At 43.1% G+C, this 16467-nt stretch overlaps 4 protein-coding genes across 4 annotated transcripts; 1 reads left to right on the top strand and 3 right to left on the bottom strand.

The window, feature by feature from the left end:
- Positions 1 to 571: 571 nt before the first annotated feature.
- N7500_008626 (glycosyltransferase family 2 protein) lies at positions 572 to 2826 on the bottom strand (the record flags this gene model as incomplete). Its single annotated transcript, XM_056679770.1, has 4 exons — positions 572 to 1077; positions 1149 to 2261; positions 2311 to 2648; positions 2771 to 2826. The coding sequence occupies 4 exons, from the start codon at positions 2824 to 2826 to the stop codon at positions 572 to 574; spliced, it is 2013 nt and encodes a 670-aa protein (XP_056530142.1).
- A 2111-nt stretch (positions 2827 to 4937) lies between these two features.
- On the bottom strand, positions 4938 to 5411 carry N7500_008625 (uncharacterized protein; the record flags this gene model as incomplete). The annotated part of the gene is made up of 1 exon (XM_056679769.1): positions 4938 to 5411. One exon carries the CDS (start codon positions 5409 to 5411, stop codon positions 4938 to 4940), a length of 474 nt encoding a protein of 157 aa, XP_056530141.1.
- Positions 5412 to 11651: 6240 nt separating this feature from the next.
- Positions 11652 to 12979, top strand: N7500_008624 (NADH:flavin oxidoreductase/NADH oxidase; the record flags this gene model as incomplete). Its single annotated transcript, XM_056679768.1, has 2 exons — positions 11652 to 11822; positions 11882 to 12979. The coding sequence occupies 2 exons, from the start codon at positions 11652 to 11654 to the stop codon at positions 12977 to 12979; spliced, it is 1269 nt and encodes a 422-aa protein (XP_056530140.1).
- Positions 12980 to 13206: 227 nt separating this feature from the next.
- On the bottom strand, positions 13207 to 13482 carry N7500_008623 (uncharacterized protein; the record flags this gene model as incomplete). The annotated part of the gene is made up of 1 exon (XM_056679767.1): positions 13207 to 13482. One exon carries the CDS (start codon positions 13480 to 13482, stop codon positions 13207 to 13209), a length of 276 nt encoding a protein of 91 aa, XP_056530139.1.
- Positions 13483 to 16467: the final 2985 nt, after the last annotated feature.

The raw sequence follows: 16467 nt of genomic DNA, 5'->3' as shown, positions 1-16467 counted from the left end.
CCATTCAACAACTACCCTCGGTTATTCCTTGTAAACGTTCTTATCGGGAATATTCATATGCATTCAAACATTGGAAATTCAATCATTTCCTTGGAAAATGACGCATAATGTTACCGAAAGACTGGATGTCATTGGCGCTATTGCTGCGGGATAGGGGTGTTTCCCCTGATCTCTATTCATGATACCAACCCCACCCCCTTCAACCGAGAATGGTAGTTGATGTAAATCTATCGACATAATCTCCTGCTCAAGGCGTGCTTCGTGTGGCCTAGATCGTGACTATTTGACGTCAAGGTACGGAGTACAGTATTCCAGCTTTTGCCAAGAGAGGTCCAGCCTAACGTGACTTGTCTCGTCTCGTGACCTCTTTGTTTGCTCCTAAGAGTATATTATGTTCTCATTTCTACAAATCTACAGTGGTTCTCTCAAGTTTCTTTTCATTTAGTGTATCTAAGAGTTTTGAAACTCCTTGAACTCTTAGGCCAGTTCTGTTCGGGAATACATTGATTTCTTTGTCTGCGTCTCCGCCCTGAGGCATATTATATACAATCTAAAACCAAATGGACAACTTCTAAAATATCAAGACACCCACAAGCGCCCCCCAAAGAGCGATTGGCACCATGAAGGAGCAACATAGGCCGAGGAAAGACTTCTCAGACTTGAGTTCCCCTTCGACCTCGGCTCGTGGGTATGATATTCCCTCTGTTGTAAGCAACCTAGACTCTCGGGAGTGATAGGTCGGAGGGTTGAAAAGATGAGCAATGGGTACCCAATTATTGACAAGCGCCAATAGGAACAAGTGTAACAGTGGCGGCCAGACAATTGTGGTGAGTAGTCTGAGAATTGTCGATACATTCCCCATGATAGCCATCCAGACTGCATAGAGCATTGCTCCAAGAGTCGCAACAAAGAGACAAGCGCTAAGCCAAGCACCGCTTCCAACAGTATCTCTGTATGCCTTTCGGAAGGACGACAAGGACGTAGCGTTCTCGCTCGAGTTTGCGGTGCTTCCGGTAACGAATGATCCCTTGGGCTTGCTTCCGAATAGATGAAATTGAACAACGGCGTATAAATGGGCTAGAAGTACAAATTGTTAGCATCAAGCTTCAGGTTCATCGAAAGAGTGCAACATCCCAAATAAAACTTACCAGCAGCAAGCCAACTGTTCTCTGCGTGTGCAAAAGGCTCAAATGGAACACCCGCGTGTGCACTTCGAGCCCAGTCATATGCCCATGAAGATCCAACCTGCGCTATAGCCAGCACAAGTTGGATCTTGGTCCCCAGCGCCGATCCATCAGGAATGAGCCCACCATTGGAGGCAAGGACAAATGGCAAAGCAGCAAATCCAATCGAGTAACTGACAAGGCCTACCATTATAGACAGTCCTCCAAGAGCAATCTCCCAGCGCAAATGCCGCGGAATTGCCTTCCTGACAGAAGGGAATAGCACAGAAATCTGCTGAGAGTGTCCAATGTGCCACCGATTCCGCTGTTTGAGATGTCCAGCGAGAGAAGTAGGAACGAGACCGAATTGCAAAACCTCTTGTACCTGCATCGTGCGCTTCCCCAGCCCTCGTAAAATCAACGACAGCTGCCAATCCTCCGAGAAGGAATAAGTCGGATATCCGCCCGCGTCGAGGATCGCATCACGACGGAAGACTGCACCTGACCCGGCGTCAAGTGCATGACCCAGAAGATCGAGTTCCGTATTCTCACACGTGTAGAAGTAAGCGCGCGACTGAGAGAGAGGATCACCGCGGGGTAGGTTGTAGAAATACTGTCTTGTGGTCAGCAATGCGGCTTCCGGGTCTGCAAGTAGGTGAGGCAGTGTTGCGCGTAGGAACTCTGGCATAAGAATGGAGTCTGCATCGACGACGGTGCAAAACTCTGGCGGGTCATCGGTTTGCAGGGAGAATAGGGCGTAGTTGAGATTGCCTGCTTTGGCAAAAGACTTCCCGGACTGCTTGCCGCGGGTGTGGTAGGAGAGGTGAGTCCATTTTGTGGTGAGTTTTGCAATTTCGTCACGTAGGTCACTGGACGCTCCGTCATCCAGAAGTCGCACTCGGAATCGGGAAGCTGGAAAGTCCATCGCACATGCTGCTCGGACTGTGTCTAGGATGATTTCGACCGGCTCTCCGCAGCATGTCACTAATACGTCGACTCTAGGCAGGTTCTCGGTGCTGCGAAGTCTCTTGCGGAGTGTCTGGCGTGGTGGATTTGTTGTTGCGGCTACCGACAAGCGTTGGTGGTTCAAGGATATGTCTAGCGGAATCAGGAGTTGCTCAACGTTCTTTCTCTGAGAACAACTCACGAGCAAATAGACCCTCGATACCGAGCATCGTCCATATTTTCCATGTTCGCTCCGAGGCCGTCAATATGAAAAACAGCCGTACTGTAAAATAGATGTAGGTGATCCAGATTGCTGTTTGAGCTATATGATGGAGATATTTTCGGTACCTCTGCGCAAGCAGGGTGCGATCATCAGGAGAAAGTTCCTCAATGTCATGGACACGATCAGGAAACATTGAAGCGAACTTGATGCTGTTGAGTTGTGTGGTTGTGATTATGTTGCATATTATATAGACAATTTCTTTTTGCACGCTTCGACTGAGACTATCAAGAGCACCACGAAACGAGTCTCTCTCGATTCTACATGTATTTTCTTTAGGCTTTTAAGAAAAAATTTGTCTCTCAAAATTAAGGGGCGTGAATGCATTCAGAGCTATCTACAGGCCCCATTTGCTTCTAGAACTTACTGTGTCTATTTATACCCCTGAGCTATCCGCGCCAGGAATATTGCTGCCGAGGACCAATTAGTGTGCGCCATAGTGTGGACTTTTGATACGCTAACCCGAATTGGTCCTGAAGTATAGGTGGAGTCTTTTCCTCGGCATCCGATTGGATCCCTACATTCTTAAATCCAAGATCCATGGATGGCATCGGGAACTTTGTCAGCGGCATTGGTGACGGAAGTGAACAAGCGCCGCGCTTGGTTAAGCTTTGGATCTCATGCGATCGAGGATGCTCGGAAAGGTACCATCTCAAGATAACGATTCCATAAGAGCAAAAGTGCTCACAATGAGCATTACAGGACAGACACTGTGAACACTCCATGTCGTGAAATTAGAGCTTCGTCATTTCGATATAACGATTTCATCTAACTCGGGTGTTGGGGGCATTGCTTAAAGGAATATATCTTCGGATACGAAACTTATCTCCTTTGGGAAAGTAAAGGTCTAATTTGCACGAGGATTTGCGAGTCGATCGACAATTTTCTCTTGATCTTTGACAAATCTAACATCATCGTCGTGGATGATAATCGCTATCTGAAACGCCGAATATTGTGGATGGTGAGAACTCTGGAGTGAACAGCACTTCAAAATGGGTCGATAAGAATCTGGTAAAACCCATTTTCTCTTGTTAATTGCATGCTCACAATACACCCAAGACCTAATTTCAACCTAAGGTATGTTTATTTTAGCAAGACTTGGCATATCTTCCAACAACTTAGTCCCCGTGAAACAGGAAGAGCACGTTGAGTCTGGGAGTCGAATGTTTACAAAAAGGTTCATGGGCAAAGATCGTGGGAAATGTGCCCAGTGTTGTCTTTAAGCACATTTTTTCATCATATAAAATAAGCTCATCGGGGGCTTGGGAAATTTGCATCGTAACTATATCCATCCGACTATAGAGATTCACATATATTCAGGCATCAACATATGTATGTATGTCCTGTGGACCCACCTTCCCTTTTCGGAAGCATATGTTCCTATAGATTTAAGACAAAGACAACTTCTTCGACTCTCCCACCCGGTGGCTGAGGGGTTCCTCCTCCGCAATTGTTGTACTGCGATGGTCGCTGGCTTGGAGCTCAAGTCCCCAGCCCACGATTCTTAAAAAAAAATTCCACTCATGCATTCCCGATCTTTCGGGCATGGCCTAGGCATAGGTACTGGCATGGGAGTCATCACCCCCCTTTCTTTTTTTTTTCGATCCTAAAACAAAAGTTCCTTATTCATTACAATGGGTTAGGCATTAGCTGAGCACTGTGTCTGGGGTGCTTATATTTTTGGAGAGTCTTCCCCCTTGCTTTATGTCTGTTTCTTGCTCTCTCGGTCTAGTTTCTTCCACACTCTTAATGCTGAGAGAAAAAATAAGCTTCTGCAAATATACATCCAAAGGACTGGAAAAAACGGCTCCACGCAACCCACAATGATAGTACATTTAGTGATAGTAAACCTAGAAGCTATCAGCACATACGATGATCCAAAATGACCTACCAATACAAACCTCCTTCTTAGGTGAGACTCAATCTCGAAAGCACAATGCCTGTTGAGAATTACGGGAAAATCCTCTAATACTGTTATTCTAGGCCCTTTGGTCGAATGGGATAATTCAACGACACTCCGCATGTATATAGACATCCAGTTCGATAATTCATCTTTATGGTCGGCCAACTTTTAATACTCAATGCAAGTTACTCACCCCTATTCAATATAAAACGCGAACCTTGACTTTTTACTCCAAAAGCCTGGAGAAGAACGGGTGTGAAAACGGAAAAAAATCTCCTAGAGAGGCAAATATGCTTCCGAAGTCTACGTGGGTATATCTTTATAAGATCAAGATCACAATAAAACGCGAAAGGAAGGTGAAAACAAGGTGAAAACAAGGTGAAAACAAGGCGAAAGCAAGGTAAGTGCAAGGTAGAAGTGAATCAAACATGAATTCTATCTAGTCAGGTAAAACTTAGGGAGGAGGCTCCCGAAGTTAGTCATACATCATTATCAGAGCTTCTCATCTACGATCTATCGATCGCCTATGCCGGGTCCGCAAAGTCGGACGGGGACAGCAGGACACCATTCAAAATTTGCCCAATGTGGGACTTATCGATGTCCTGCCCGTCTTTGCGGACCTGCGACATAAGAACCCGGAGAAATTTCACCGGGCTCTGCCGGAAAGGCGACGATGACGCCGGACCTCCGCTTCTGATGAAGCCATCGACATCAACATGCAGGCCCTCATGCGCTGCAACCGAAGCCAAACCAAGAAAAGCGCAGAGTCGTTGGTACTCCGAATACGACTCGAGATAGAGCTGCCCTGAAAAAGGTTCAGCTCCATCCGAAGCGCATCGGGGACCTCGATGGCAACTGCTCTCTCTGGAATGCTGTGCAGGCAGAGCTTGTCGAGCGAATCGAAGGTACAGCTCTGCCGGGGCGCATATTGGTGGAGGGTCACTGCTGTTGAGTGCCGAATGGCTGGAAGAAGGCAGCGAGCCTCGTACGGACTGATTATTATCATATCCGTCACAATCCTTACGCTGCCAAGAGACGAAAGGGTGGAACTGGTCAAAATCCAGCGGACTGGCCGCTGGAACGCATCAAGGGCAATCACTCCCTTTTCCTCCTTCCCCATTGTTGCCAATACTGTCTTGGCAAAGTCGGTGGTTACAAGAAGCCTGGTTGGCAAGTCTTCCTAGTCTATGGTCGAGGCAATGGACGTTTCTAATAGCGAGTGAAACGCCGACTTAAAAGTAGTGGAGGATCTTTTGACCACTCCGGTGCGGACGAAAGATTGCGGACAAAAGATGATAGATCGTTATAGAGTTTATATTCATTTAGTCTTATTGGCGGAGGTCTTTGTACCTCCCGCTCGAACTTAATTTCTGGAGTAAGTTCACGTTCTTACTCCTCCTAAAAAGCCAAATAATTAAATTTAAGACTATTAAACTCTGTACACTATATAGTAATCAATCCTAAGTTTAGGCTTTCGTTATCTAAGAAATCTAATACTAACTTTACTATAAAACTAGGTTAGTACTAGTATTAGAGACTTTAGTATTCTACTTCTAGAAAGCTTTTAGCTTAACTTTAGGATAGCTTAAAGGAATAGCTTATAGAGATACTATCCTATATAGATTTTTGCCGCTTAAACTATTAGCCTTAAACCGCCTAGGTAGGTATACTATAGTAGAGCTCTACCTAGGTTTCTAAAATAGCCTAGTAAAGAATATCTAAAACTATAATCTTAGAGTTATAACTTTTCCTACTAAGTACTAATATTCTAAAGTAGATATCTATAGGGATATAGAAAACTATAGACTAGCTTTTATCTAGCTTTCTTATTCTTATATAGGCTATCTATATATTAGTGCTTAGATTATAAAATATAGATTTTAAAAAGCCTACCTTAGACTAACTTATCCTTTATAATCCTAGGACCTAATATAACTACTATATAGTAGTCTAATAGGAGCTTAAGGTTAATACCCTCTATATATATCTTATCTAGGGAGATATAATATATCTCTATCTATTATATATAAGGTAAATTAGTAAGCTACTTAACTTCTCTCTAATTAAGAGTATAAACCTTATTATTATTATCTATAAATATAATAGCTTTAATTAGACTATCTCTAAATAATAATAGAGAAGCTAATAATAATATTCTCTATTTAGAAGTAAGACTAAGAGAGAGAGAAAAAGAGAAAGTAAGTATAAATAGGATACTAAGATCCTATTTATACTACTAAATATAATAGTATATTAAATATATTTAATCTATATACCTAGATATCTATAGTATCTAATATAGGTCTTATAGATCTAGATCTAGTAAGTAGTATTATAGGTAAATAGGTCTATAATTAACTCTATTATAAGAGCCTAGTCTAGAAATATAGATAATAAGAGTAAAGCTATAAAAGCGCTAAGAAGAGGGAAAGTAAATAAATATAGCTTAAGGGTAGAAGAGATAGAAAAGGAAATTAAGGAGGTTGTAAGCATAATAGTAATTGTAAGATATATACTATGGTGTGAGAGTATAAGATATATATTTTACCGGTAGTATCTAAGAGAACCTTAGATATATTATCTACGGTAAACTATATTATGACTCACAATATATCGCCATAAATCTAGGATATCATAATGAAGTCATTATATTATTAATGACCTTCTATGATATTCTATACTGCTAGAGCTTGCCTATATAAGGAATAAAGGATTCCTAGCTAGAAAATAATTATTCAATACAACTTTTCTTACCTCTCACCTATTATTATCTACTTAAGCTAAGTATAAACCTTTCTATATCTTATATAATACAATATTATATAAGATAAAGCTTACCTAATACACCTTCCCCTACAAAATATTATAACCTACTATTAGGCTATAATATTATTTCTGCTAAAGTGCTCACAGAGGTAAAGTAGATTATAAGGGTACTCTAATTATTATTATCCTTTATAATAGGTAGGTATCTTTAATTAATAGATCTAAAATAGTAAAATACCTCTAAAATAAGGGCTAGATATATAACGCGATATATAATAATATAACTATATAATACTAATTAAAGTCTATATCGATAATAATAGCTATAAGATAATACTTTAGGTTAGGATTTAGAACTATATCTTAGATAAGTTTAGAAATTCTAACTAATAATTAGGCTTAACTCTTAAGTTAAATATACTAGAGTAGTGTCTTTATTAGATATTAGGATATATATCTATATACCTACTAGGTAGGGCCGCTAGTAATAATTACCCTATAAATCTAATTAATATTACTATTAGATAATAGTTACTTATCGAATAGGGATAGAGGAAGGTATCTTTTACTCTTATCTATAACTCTTCTTTATAGCTTTATTAGCCTCTCCTCTATAAGACTAGAGGGAAGAAGAAAGAAATATATTAGAAATATTTATTACTATAATTAGTTAGTCCCTATATAGGTATATATATAGGGCGCTAGGAGTATATATAGTGGACTAATAATAGGTATAGAGAATAGGATAGACCCCTATTCTAGTAGCTACTAGGGTATAGAGTATAAACGTACTCCCTAAAGAAAGTTAGTGTTATTCTATATTCTATAGCTATCTATATATTAAGGTAGTAGATCTCCTAGCTAAGGAGACTAAATTCCTTTCTAAGCTATTTTTAGTCTCTATTCCCTATCTACTAAACTAAACCCTTAATATTTTAGTTATAATTAAGCTTAGGATATTAATATAGATATAAAAAAGGGGGATATTAATATATTAATTTAGATTTTTTAGATAGATATAAACTAATTTAGGTAGTACTAATAACCTAATAAATAAGTGTAGGGTTATCTACCTTAACTCTATTATCACTAAGGGTTTATAGATATTCTAAGATTTTAAGGCTTAGTTACTATTTAGAAATCACTTTCCTAGATAATTAATATTAATCTAATTAGATATATCTTTAGTTCTATATATAGCGCTATTACTACTACCTTTTCCTATATACTATCTAAGATTATTAGCTTAAAATATCTTAACTAAATAATCTACCCCTAAAGACTAAAACTATTAAGTTAAATAACCTTTCCTATATTATATTTACTTTATTTATATTAGTAAGATATCTTTACTAGTTCTTATAAAGATAATAGGCTTACTAATTAATTCTACCGATCTTATAAGAGTTACTATTATAATCCTTTTTATTATTAGAATAAAGGTAATCTATATCTTATAGAAGTTAAATATATACTATAGAATTTCTATCTATAGGGATATTTCTATTAAGTAGCCACTTAGTTATTTTTAGTAGATATAGCTAGACTTAGGGTAGTACTAGCGGTTAAAATAGTAAATAATAGGGTCGAAAGATATATAATAAACTTTTAAGTTAAGTATTTAGATAAAAATTTAATAGTTAAACTCTTAGTTAATAAAGGTCTTATATAGATTCGATAGTCTAGTAAGTTAGGGCGAATATTTTATAGCTTTAGTTCCGCAGATAGGCTAGATCTTAGCTCTTTCTAAAATAAGAAAATAAACTTCTATTTCTACTAATCCTACTTAGCTATAGACCCTTACTCTCTAGAAGCCTATTCTCTTAATATATAACTTAAGTAATATAAAATATAAAGTAGTATATAATTTAATTAGTGTAATACTTTCACGTAGAATTATACACTAGGGTAGCCCCCTTATCTCTTTCTATTAGTTAGATAGCTACTAAGCCATAATAGAGTCGATTAGTATTATTCTAGATAACTTTCTCTCTAGCGGAATATATACCTATTAATATCTAGGGAGACTTATAGTGAGGTACTTACAATTTAATATTACGGAAATAGGTTATTTTATAGGTCTCTAGAAACTGATATTTCACTTCGCGGGCTGAAAATCTAATTAACAGTGGAAATGTTTGTGCTGTGTTTAGGCGACTTACTATATATGTGGTAGTCCAGTTCTCGGCTACGTCAACAAATAGCGCCGCCCGGGCGAGCTCCGGGGGATCGACGACTTTGCCTATTGGAGCGAAAGTCATGCGGGGATGTATTAAACAGCACCCAGGTGCCTTAACACTGCCGTAGAGCGCCCCATTCCTTCATAAGAAGGGATATCCATCTAGGATTAATTTGAGCCAGATAAGAAACCAAAATTGGTTCAGCAGTCGCCTCGATGTAGCAATATTGCTAGACTTGATTCCACCGTTTGCAGATGTTCAAAGCGGGGTTTACAAGGACAGACTTGGCCCCCGCAGCTACATGCAGGGCGGAGAAGTACGGAGAACTTGAAAATCAAACATGAATACAACGCAAATTGAGGCTCTGCGATGATATCACATTTTGCCCAGGTAAAATGAAATGCTTGGCCCGATCCATTGTCTCCATTAGGGTCTATGAAGGGAGGTGAGCCGAAAATGCCCTTTTTTTTTTGGAAATTTAAAACAAAAGAAGAAGACCATCAACATCAATTGCTATTCCCTCTGACTCCTATATTCTGAACTAAGATTTACCGACCAGGCAAAGATTTTCGAGATGAACGAGTAGTTTTATTGATCAGCTATGACCGGTAGCAAACACGGAGAGTAGTAGTCCGTGAGTACTCCGTACATGGGGTTACATTGGTTGACCCTACAAACCCTATCACTATCCCCAAGATTATCAATACCACCAGCATACCCATAATATACCTCTATATTACCCATCTTAGCGACATTTGCAGCTCCTAGTCTGCTTTTCCCCCTTCAACTCGTCAGTGTAGACCCTCTCGAGACAAATCAACATGCGGAGTACTCCATACGAAGCACGGAGACAGCTCTGATCTGGTTCAATCGCAAATCCCGTCCTCGCACCCATTACTATACAGAGGATAGCCTAGACTAGTTTGCTTCTAGGTGAACCCTGATTCGCGGAGGCGTATGTAGTGGCCCATTCAGGACGAGTGGGTTCCGGCAAGGGTCTGAGTCCACTGCAACCGGGCGAAATGTTAGACGATCACTTCCACTTTCGTGTCCGATCACACATGGGGGGAGATTCGGGCTGATCTGCCTACATTATCCGTTCCAGTTCCACTCTAACCGTGACTAAGCACTCACCGACAATCGGTCCCCTCCTGTCAGTGAGCCAAAGCCAATTCGCAAACCAAAGCAATTTCACAAAAAATTCATTGTTTCAATTTCAACCCTATTTTTCAGCCATCATACCATCTCTATCTATTGTAGTAGTGTTGTAGTTCAGAGGTATGAATTGAGTTGTTATTTCAGAGGGATACATGAGCCTATATATACAACAAGTAGCCAAGTTGATTGGAAATCAACTTGGTCGTCTGTATAGACGCTTCGGAGCTAATTCCGACAGTGCGGCTTGGTTCCTGATCTGCAGCAGCCTCAAATAACAACAAGTAGGAAAACCACACTTCTTGTATGACACCTCAAGTGCTAACACCAGATCAGATGAGTATTCCAACCCTCAGGCTGTATTAAGGGAAATCAAGCATTCTACACATTCCTTGAGATCCAGCATCTGTTTCCTGTTATAGATTGCTAGAACACCATTCATGCCCAATGCTGCTCTAATCCCGTCGCAGTCCTCTCATTGACCTGTCTGCGACGTCAGACCGCAATCGCGCTCTTCCCATTTCAATATATAACTAAGCATTGAAGAGGGATAATGCTCAGTGGCAGTCGGACCTAGCACACAGATAGGTAGAAAGAGGCCCAAACAACGTCGCGGGGGGAGCTAGTGCTTGAGAGCCTATCTGGCAGGAGAAAATGTCTGGCCAACAACTCGGCGAAGACTGGCCTACATTGCCCTGAGCATTGAAGGGGTCTCTCGCACAGGAGCTACGAGGCTATACACAATAATGGCGCGAAATCGAGACGTTATTCTTCGGAACCATCGATTGCAGGAAATCATTTTCCACCACCTCCCGAGGTACTTGAGTAAAAATAAGCTTAAACTTCAGAGTTTGAGCCGGGACCTCGGGAGTTCCCCTGGACCCTGTCGGAGACATTATGTCATCGTGTTTTTGTCCGGGCGAAGCCGAATCGGGAGATCGGGACCGAATTCAACCGGGTGGAGTTCACTCGGCGACTTTTGATTTTTTTTGTTCTTGCAGCCCGTTTCGCTCCATTGCCCTGACAAATGGACCCATCTGCCAAAAATGGGGTTGTTTTGGAGTAAACTGTTAGCTCCCGTGAATATTTCGTGATTGATTCGCCTCCCGGATCATATGGTAATGAATGCCAAAAATCTCCGATGATAAATCAATCTTCAACTTCCCCACAGTATATCAGCACTTAAATTAAGCCACTATCCCCCTGTAAAGTGGAATTATTCACACATATACTAGTATACATACTTGAATACCATCAAAATGACCTGGCCTGACGTCTCCACCAAGCCCGCCGAGGGCATCTCATACTTCACCCCTGCCCAGACCCCCCCGGCAGGCACAGCTCGCAATCCCCAAACGAGCGGAAAGCCCATTCCCAAGCTTTTCAAGCCTCTCACCATCAGAGGAGTGACTTTCCAAAACCGTCTGGGTGTATGTACAATCCTGCGCCGGTCTCTTGCATAATCACAATTCTAACAATGGCTCTCCAGCTTGCACCCATGTGCCAATACAGTGCCGAAGATGGCCACATGACCCCCTGGCACATGGCGCACTACGGCAGCATTGCCCAGCGCGGACCCGGAAACATGATCATCGAAGCCACGGGCGTTGTCCCCGAAGGCCGTATCACGCCCGGCTGTGTCGGTCTCTGGAAGGACTCGCAAATTGCGCCGCTCAAGCAAGTCGTCGAGTTTGCGCACAGCCAAGGCCAGAAGATCGGTATCCAGCTCGCACACGCCGGCCGCAAGGCATCGACCGTGGCACCTTGGCTTGGCGGCGTTGTCGCCAACAACTCCGTCGGCGGATGGACTGATAACATCAAGGCCCCCAGTGCTATTCCCTTCGCTGAGGGCGATCCTATCCCCATTGCCATGACCCAGGATGATATTGCCGAGGTTAAGACCGCTTGGGTCGCTGCTGTCAAGCGTGCCATTGCTGCCGGATGTGATTTCATCGAGATCCACAACGCTCACGGATACCTTCTTTCGTCTTTCCTGAGCCCAGCTGCCAACCAGCGTACCGATAACTACGGTGGCAGCTTCGAGAACCGTATTCGTTTGTCCTTGGAGATCGCTCAGTTGACCCGTGACACCGTCGGTGATAAAGTTCCCGTCTTCTTGCGTGTCTCTGCTAGCGATTGGCTCCAGGATAACGTGCCCGCTGAGATGCACTGGACCCTTGACGATACGGTTGAGTTTGCTCGTGCGCTTGCTGCGCAGGGTTGTGTCGATCTGATCGATATCAGTACTGGCGGTATCCACTCTGCCCAGAAGATTACCTCTGGTCCTGCCTTCCAGGTTCCTCACGCTGCAGCTGTCAAGAAGGCTGTTGGGGATAAGATGCTTGTTGCTGCTGTTGGCATGATCAACAACGGAAACTTGGGAGAGAAGATCTTGAACGAGGATAATATTGATGTCATTCTTGTTGGTCGTGCGTTCCAACGTGATACCGGTCTCGCTTGGAAGTTTGCACAGGACTTGGATGTTGAGATTGCCATGGCTGGACAGATTCGTTGGGGTTTCACCAGCTTCCGCAATGCGTCGGAGTATATTCAGCCTAACTCTATGAAGGCTTGCATTTTTGATTAAATTTAGATACACCAGCTGTTGGCTCACGTTGCATTATATAGACCATCCTTTTCATGAAAATAGACATGCCGTTTCTACTTAAGATTTGTCATTAATTACGTTGTAACAAACATGAGAATGAGTAGGTAGTGACCTTGAACTGACAAACGCGATTGCGATGTCGAATAGCGGCCTCGGGATGCCTCGTTTCTGATCGCCTTTCACAGAATTTGACATTGTGATCAATCTCAGCTAGAAGGTGTTCCTTCAGCCATATTCTTCGGGTCTTCATGCGTAGCGTCCAAAATCCGATCTTTATCGGCCTCAGTACGCTTTTTGGGCCTCCCAGATCGCGGCTTCGACACCCCTTCTCGTCGCTCGCTCTCCTTTTTCACCGTATATCGAATTGTAGAAAGGGAAATGTTGGGATAGCGCTTGTGAATACGCTTATACCCCCATCCAATAGCATGGAGTTCGCATATACGCTCACGTATAGCAGGCGTAAGCTCTGCTGAGCGTGCCATAATATAGAAGGGTGTTCTATAGAGAGAGTTGTAATAGCAATGGGTGCTATCGGGGGAGAAATGTAGGCAAACACAACTTGTATTGCTTGGCGTCCAAATATAGCGTGTTTTCGGCAGGCGGTATAAGCCAACAATGGCGGTGAGTGGGGTCGGTCCACAGGGGGTGCAAAAACTTACGTCCGTTGACTGTACGGAGTACAATTGAAGCTATTCTTGCTGTACAAATCGTCAAATTTATCAAACTTCTGGCGTTGCGAAGCCCTTCCGACCGTTGAATCCTCCCGATTCCTAGTTTCGAAGATTCTAGACTGTTATACGGTCGCAACACCTTCGATTTTGCTTATTGAGGTCTCTGTCAAAAAGGTCAGGTATTTTGATTTCTAACTACTTGCCAGTTCAAAATAAGGCATAAGCAGGCATAGGCAGGCAGGCAGGCAGCAACCTCCAGGAATCAAGCATTCGGCCAGAAGCCACCGTACACCATCGCACGCGATCCATGTCTCATATCCCTCAAGATTCTCCATGTCGTCTTTTTGTGGTTGCCGCCTGTTCGTCTCATCGTATCCATACCATCCTCAGCTACAAGATATGTAATCCAACAGATCGTGGATAGGAAACGCGGGTTTCCAAGTCCAGAGGCTCTTTTGGGTGGCCAGGACATCTAATAAATGCCGGTGCAAGCGGTCGCTTGTTCTTCAAGAATGATAATCAAAAGAGCACTATGGAATCTATGGGAGATTTGCCCAAGGTGAAGTAGAATATTTAGATTATTCGATCAAGTCGAATTTCTACATAGGATAAAGTCAATGAAACGGAGATTTTGATTGAATTGTAACTACATAGTATAACGCACGCTATGGTTTGTTTTTCAAATTGGAGTCATGGTAAAGAGTGTTCTGTCTAGATGAGGCCTGATGATATTCGGAGCCACAGCTCTATGACCCCTTCAGCGTACATCGAAAACCAGTTATATGGTTCTCAACGGACGCTGAAGAGGCCATAGACTGCAGATCCGAACAATCACCAGGTCGTCACCGAGGTGAGGTGAAGATGATTCACCATCCAGAGAACAGCCATGGCCTCAACAAAAAAAATACCCCTGGAATGACAAAGGATATAAAAAAAAAAGACGAGACATCTCTACATTACCGAACACCCCCTAGGGTTGCGATCCCTCAAAAAGAGATGTCCAGTTCAGTAGATCCGCCACGTACCCGCCAGGCGTTCAGCAAACGGTTGCGACCCGTGATGCATCGGCCTCGTGCGAAGGATTTTCTCACTTTTTTCCCGGAGTGCTGGACTCGGATCCAAGTCCAGGCAGTTTCCAGGTTTCCACTTGGTGTTACCCGCAGGTGTAAACCTTGACTCTCTCCGTGCTCGCCGGGCATCGGGACCATCTGATGATGTTTCGCAGCGGTTCCATGAGGGGCCGTTGCGGCTGGTCCCCTGGTATCTCGACATTGCTACTCCAACAAAGCGAAAGACTGTTGATCATTGCTTCAACTTGGGATCGGATTGTTTGGCACAAAGAATAGACCGCAGGTTCGAACCAGTATGGAAACTGGCTCTCCCCGTGTCTTCCTTCATACAGTTCTCCTGGATTCCGCTGTCCTCCCGAGGGATCCTGCAGATTTTGCCAGTCTGACTACAGAAGTCGTAGCGATGGCCTCGCAAATCGTAAATCCTTTCGCATCAGCTCCGATCAACAATGCTGAGGGGTTGAAACACGGGTTTTGGCTGTGTCGGCCCCGTCATCTCTAAACGATGCTCAGATCGTTGAGTTGCCGGCCTCATGTACTAGACGAATCTAGCCATGAAAGCCCCATGACTGTCTTGAGAAAAAAGACCTGAATTTCCTCCTGATCTCGCCACATCTGAAAAGAGCGTCCACAATAGCTTCCCGAAGGCGTGCCGCGGGGACGTCGCGAGAAGTGCCAATCAAGGAGTACTTCTCGAGGCAATGTAACCCAAGACGAGAAACTCTTGTGGGCACCAAACCCACAAGAGGCGTCTAGGATCCCATCATCGATGCAACGCCGCGGGGGTCTCAAGCCAAGGCGAGGGTTGCTCAGCGTGCATCTCTGATGAGACCTCTTGACAATTGTCAATATCAATCGTTTCCAGCGGAGGCACGGACAGGATAAACCCGTCGTACTTTGCTAGCCATTCATGGTGGTGACAATTATAACTCTCATCTCACAAAGATAGGGCTTTACAGCCCCCATCGGTGAAGTACATCTTTGTCGCTGATAAACCAGCGACTTCACAACACGACGTTCACTATCAGGTATTTCAAAGACCTTTGGTTGAGGGACCAGGACAACCGAGGGATGAAGAAAGTACCGTTGTGAACGTCTCCGTCCCAGTGAACAGCATGGCTATTCAGCGGGATGGTAGGGGTGAGAGAACTCCTTCCTGTGTAGGTCCAAAGAGCCAATGGATAAGCTCAAGGACCTGCTGCCTGATGGAGCAGCCCAAGCAGGCATAGTTGGGAGAACTCTGGAGGACAGCAAGAGGGAAGGGACAGGGCGGCTATTTATATTCGCTGGTGGACACGTTCCACGTTTCACGCGCTTGTGGATTATTTAATCACCACCCCACTCCCAGCCCCTAAACAACTCCAACTCGACTTTAGGGCTTGATTCGCTTATGATCCGTCATATTCAACACCACATTGATCCCTCTTCTATGCTGATTCTTTAAATCATACTTCGTTGAGAACTTAATAGCCGTGGACTTCCAACAAGCTCCACAAAGATATCGAATCAGTCCAGAACGAGTCTTGGATCCTTGACTGCATGTTACAATTCATATCTGATATCAAGTAATCTACAGCGGATATTGTAGGTCATATAGCTTATATCCTTGGACTTTTGTTTTGTTGTGGCCGCATCCGATCGACTTCAGCTTTACAATTTATGGCTTCTTCGGTGTCTGATCAGAATGTTTCATTTTTATGGTCTTGGATGTACCCGGAAAGGATTA

The sequence above is a fragment of the Penicillium coprophilum genome (assembly GCF_028826855.1).
Source record: "Penicillium coprophilum strain IBT 35676 chromosome Unknown utg000005l_segment0_segment0, whole genome shotgun sequence".
NCBI lineage: Eukaryota > Fungi > Ascomycota > Eurotiomycetes > Eurotiales > Aspergillaceae > Penicillium > Penicillium coprophilum.
This window is presented reverse-complemented; position numbering and strand designations above follow the sequence as displayed.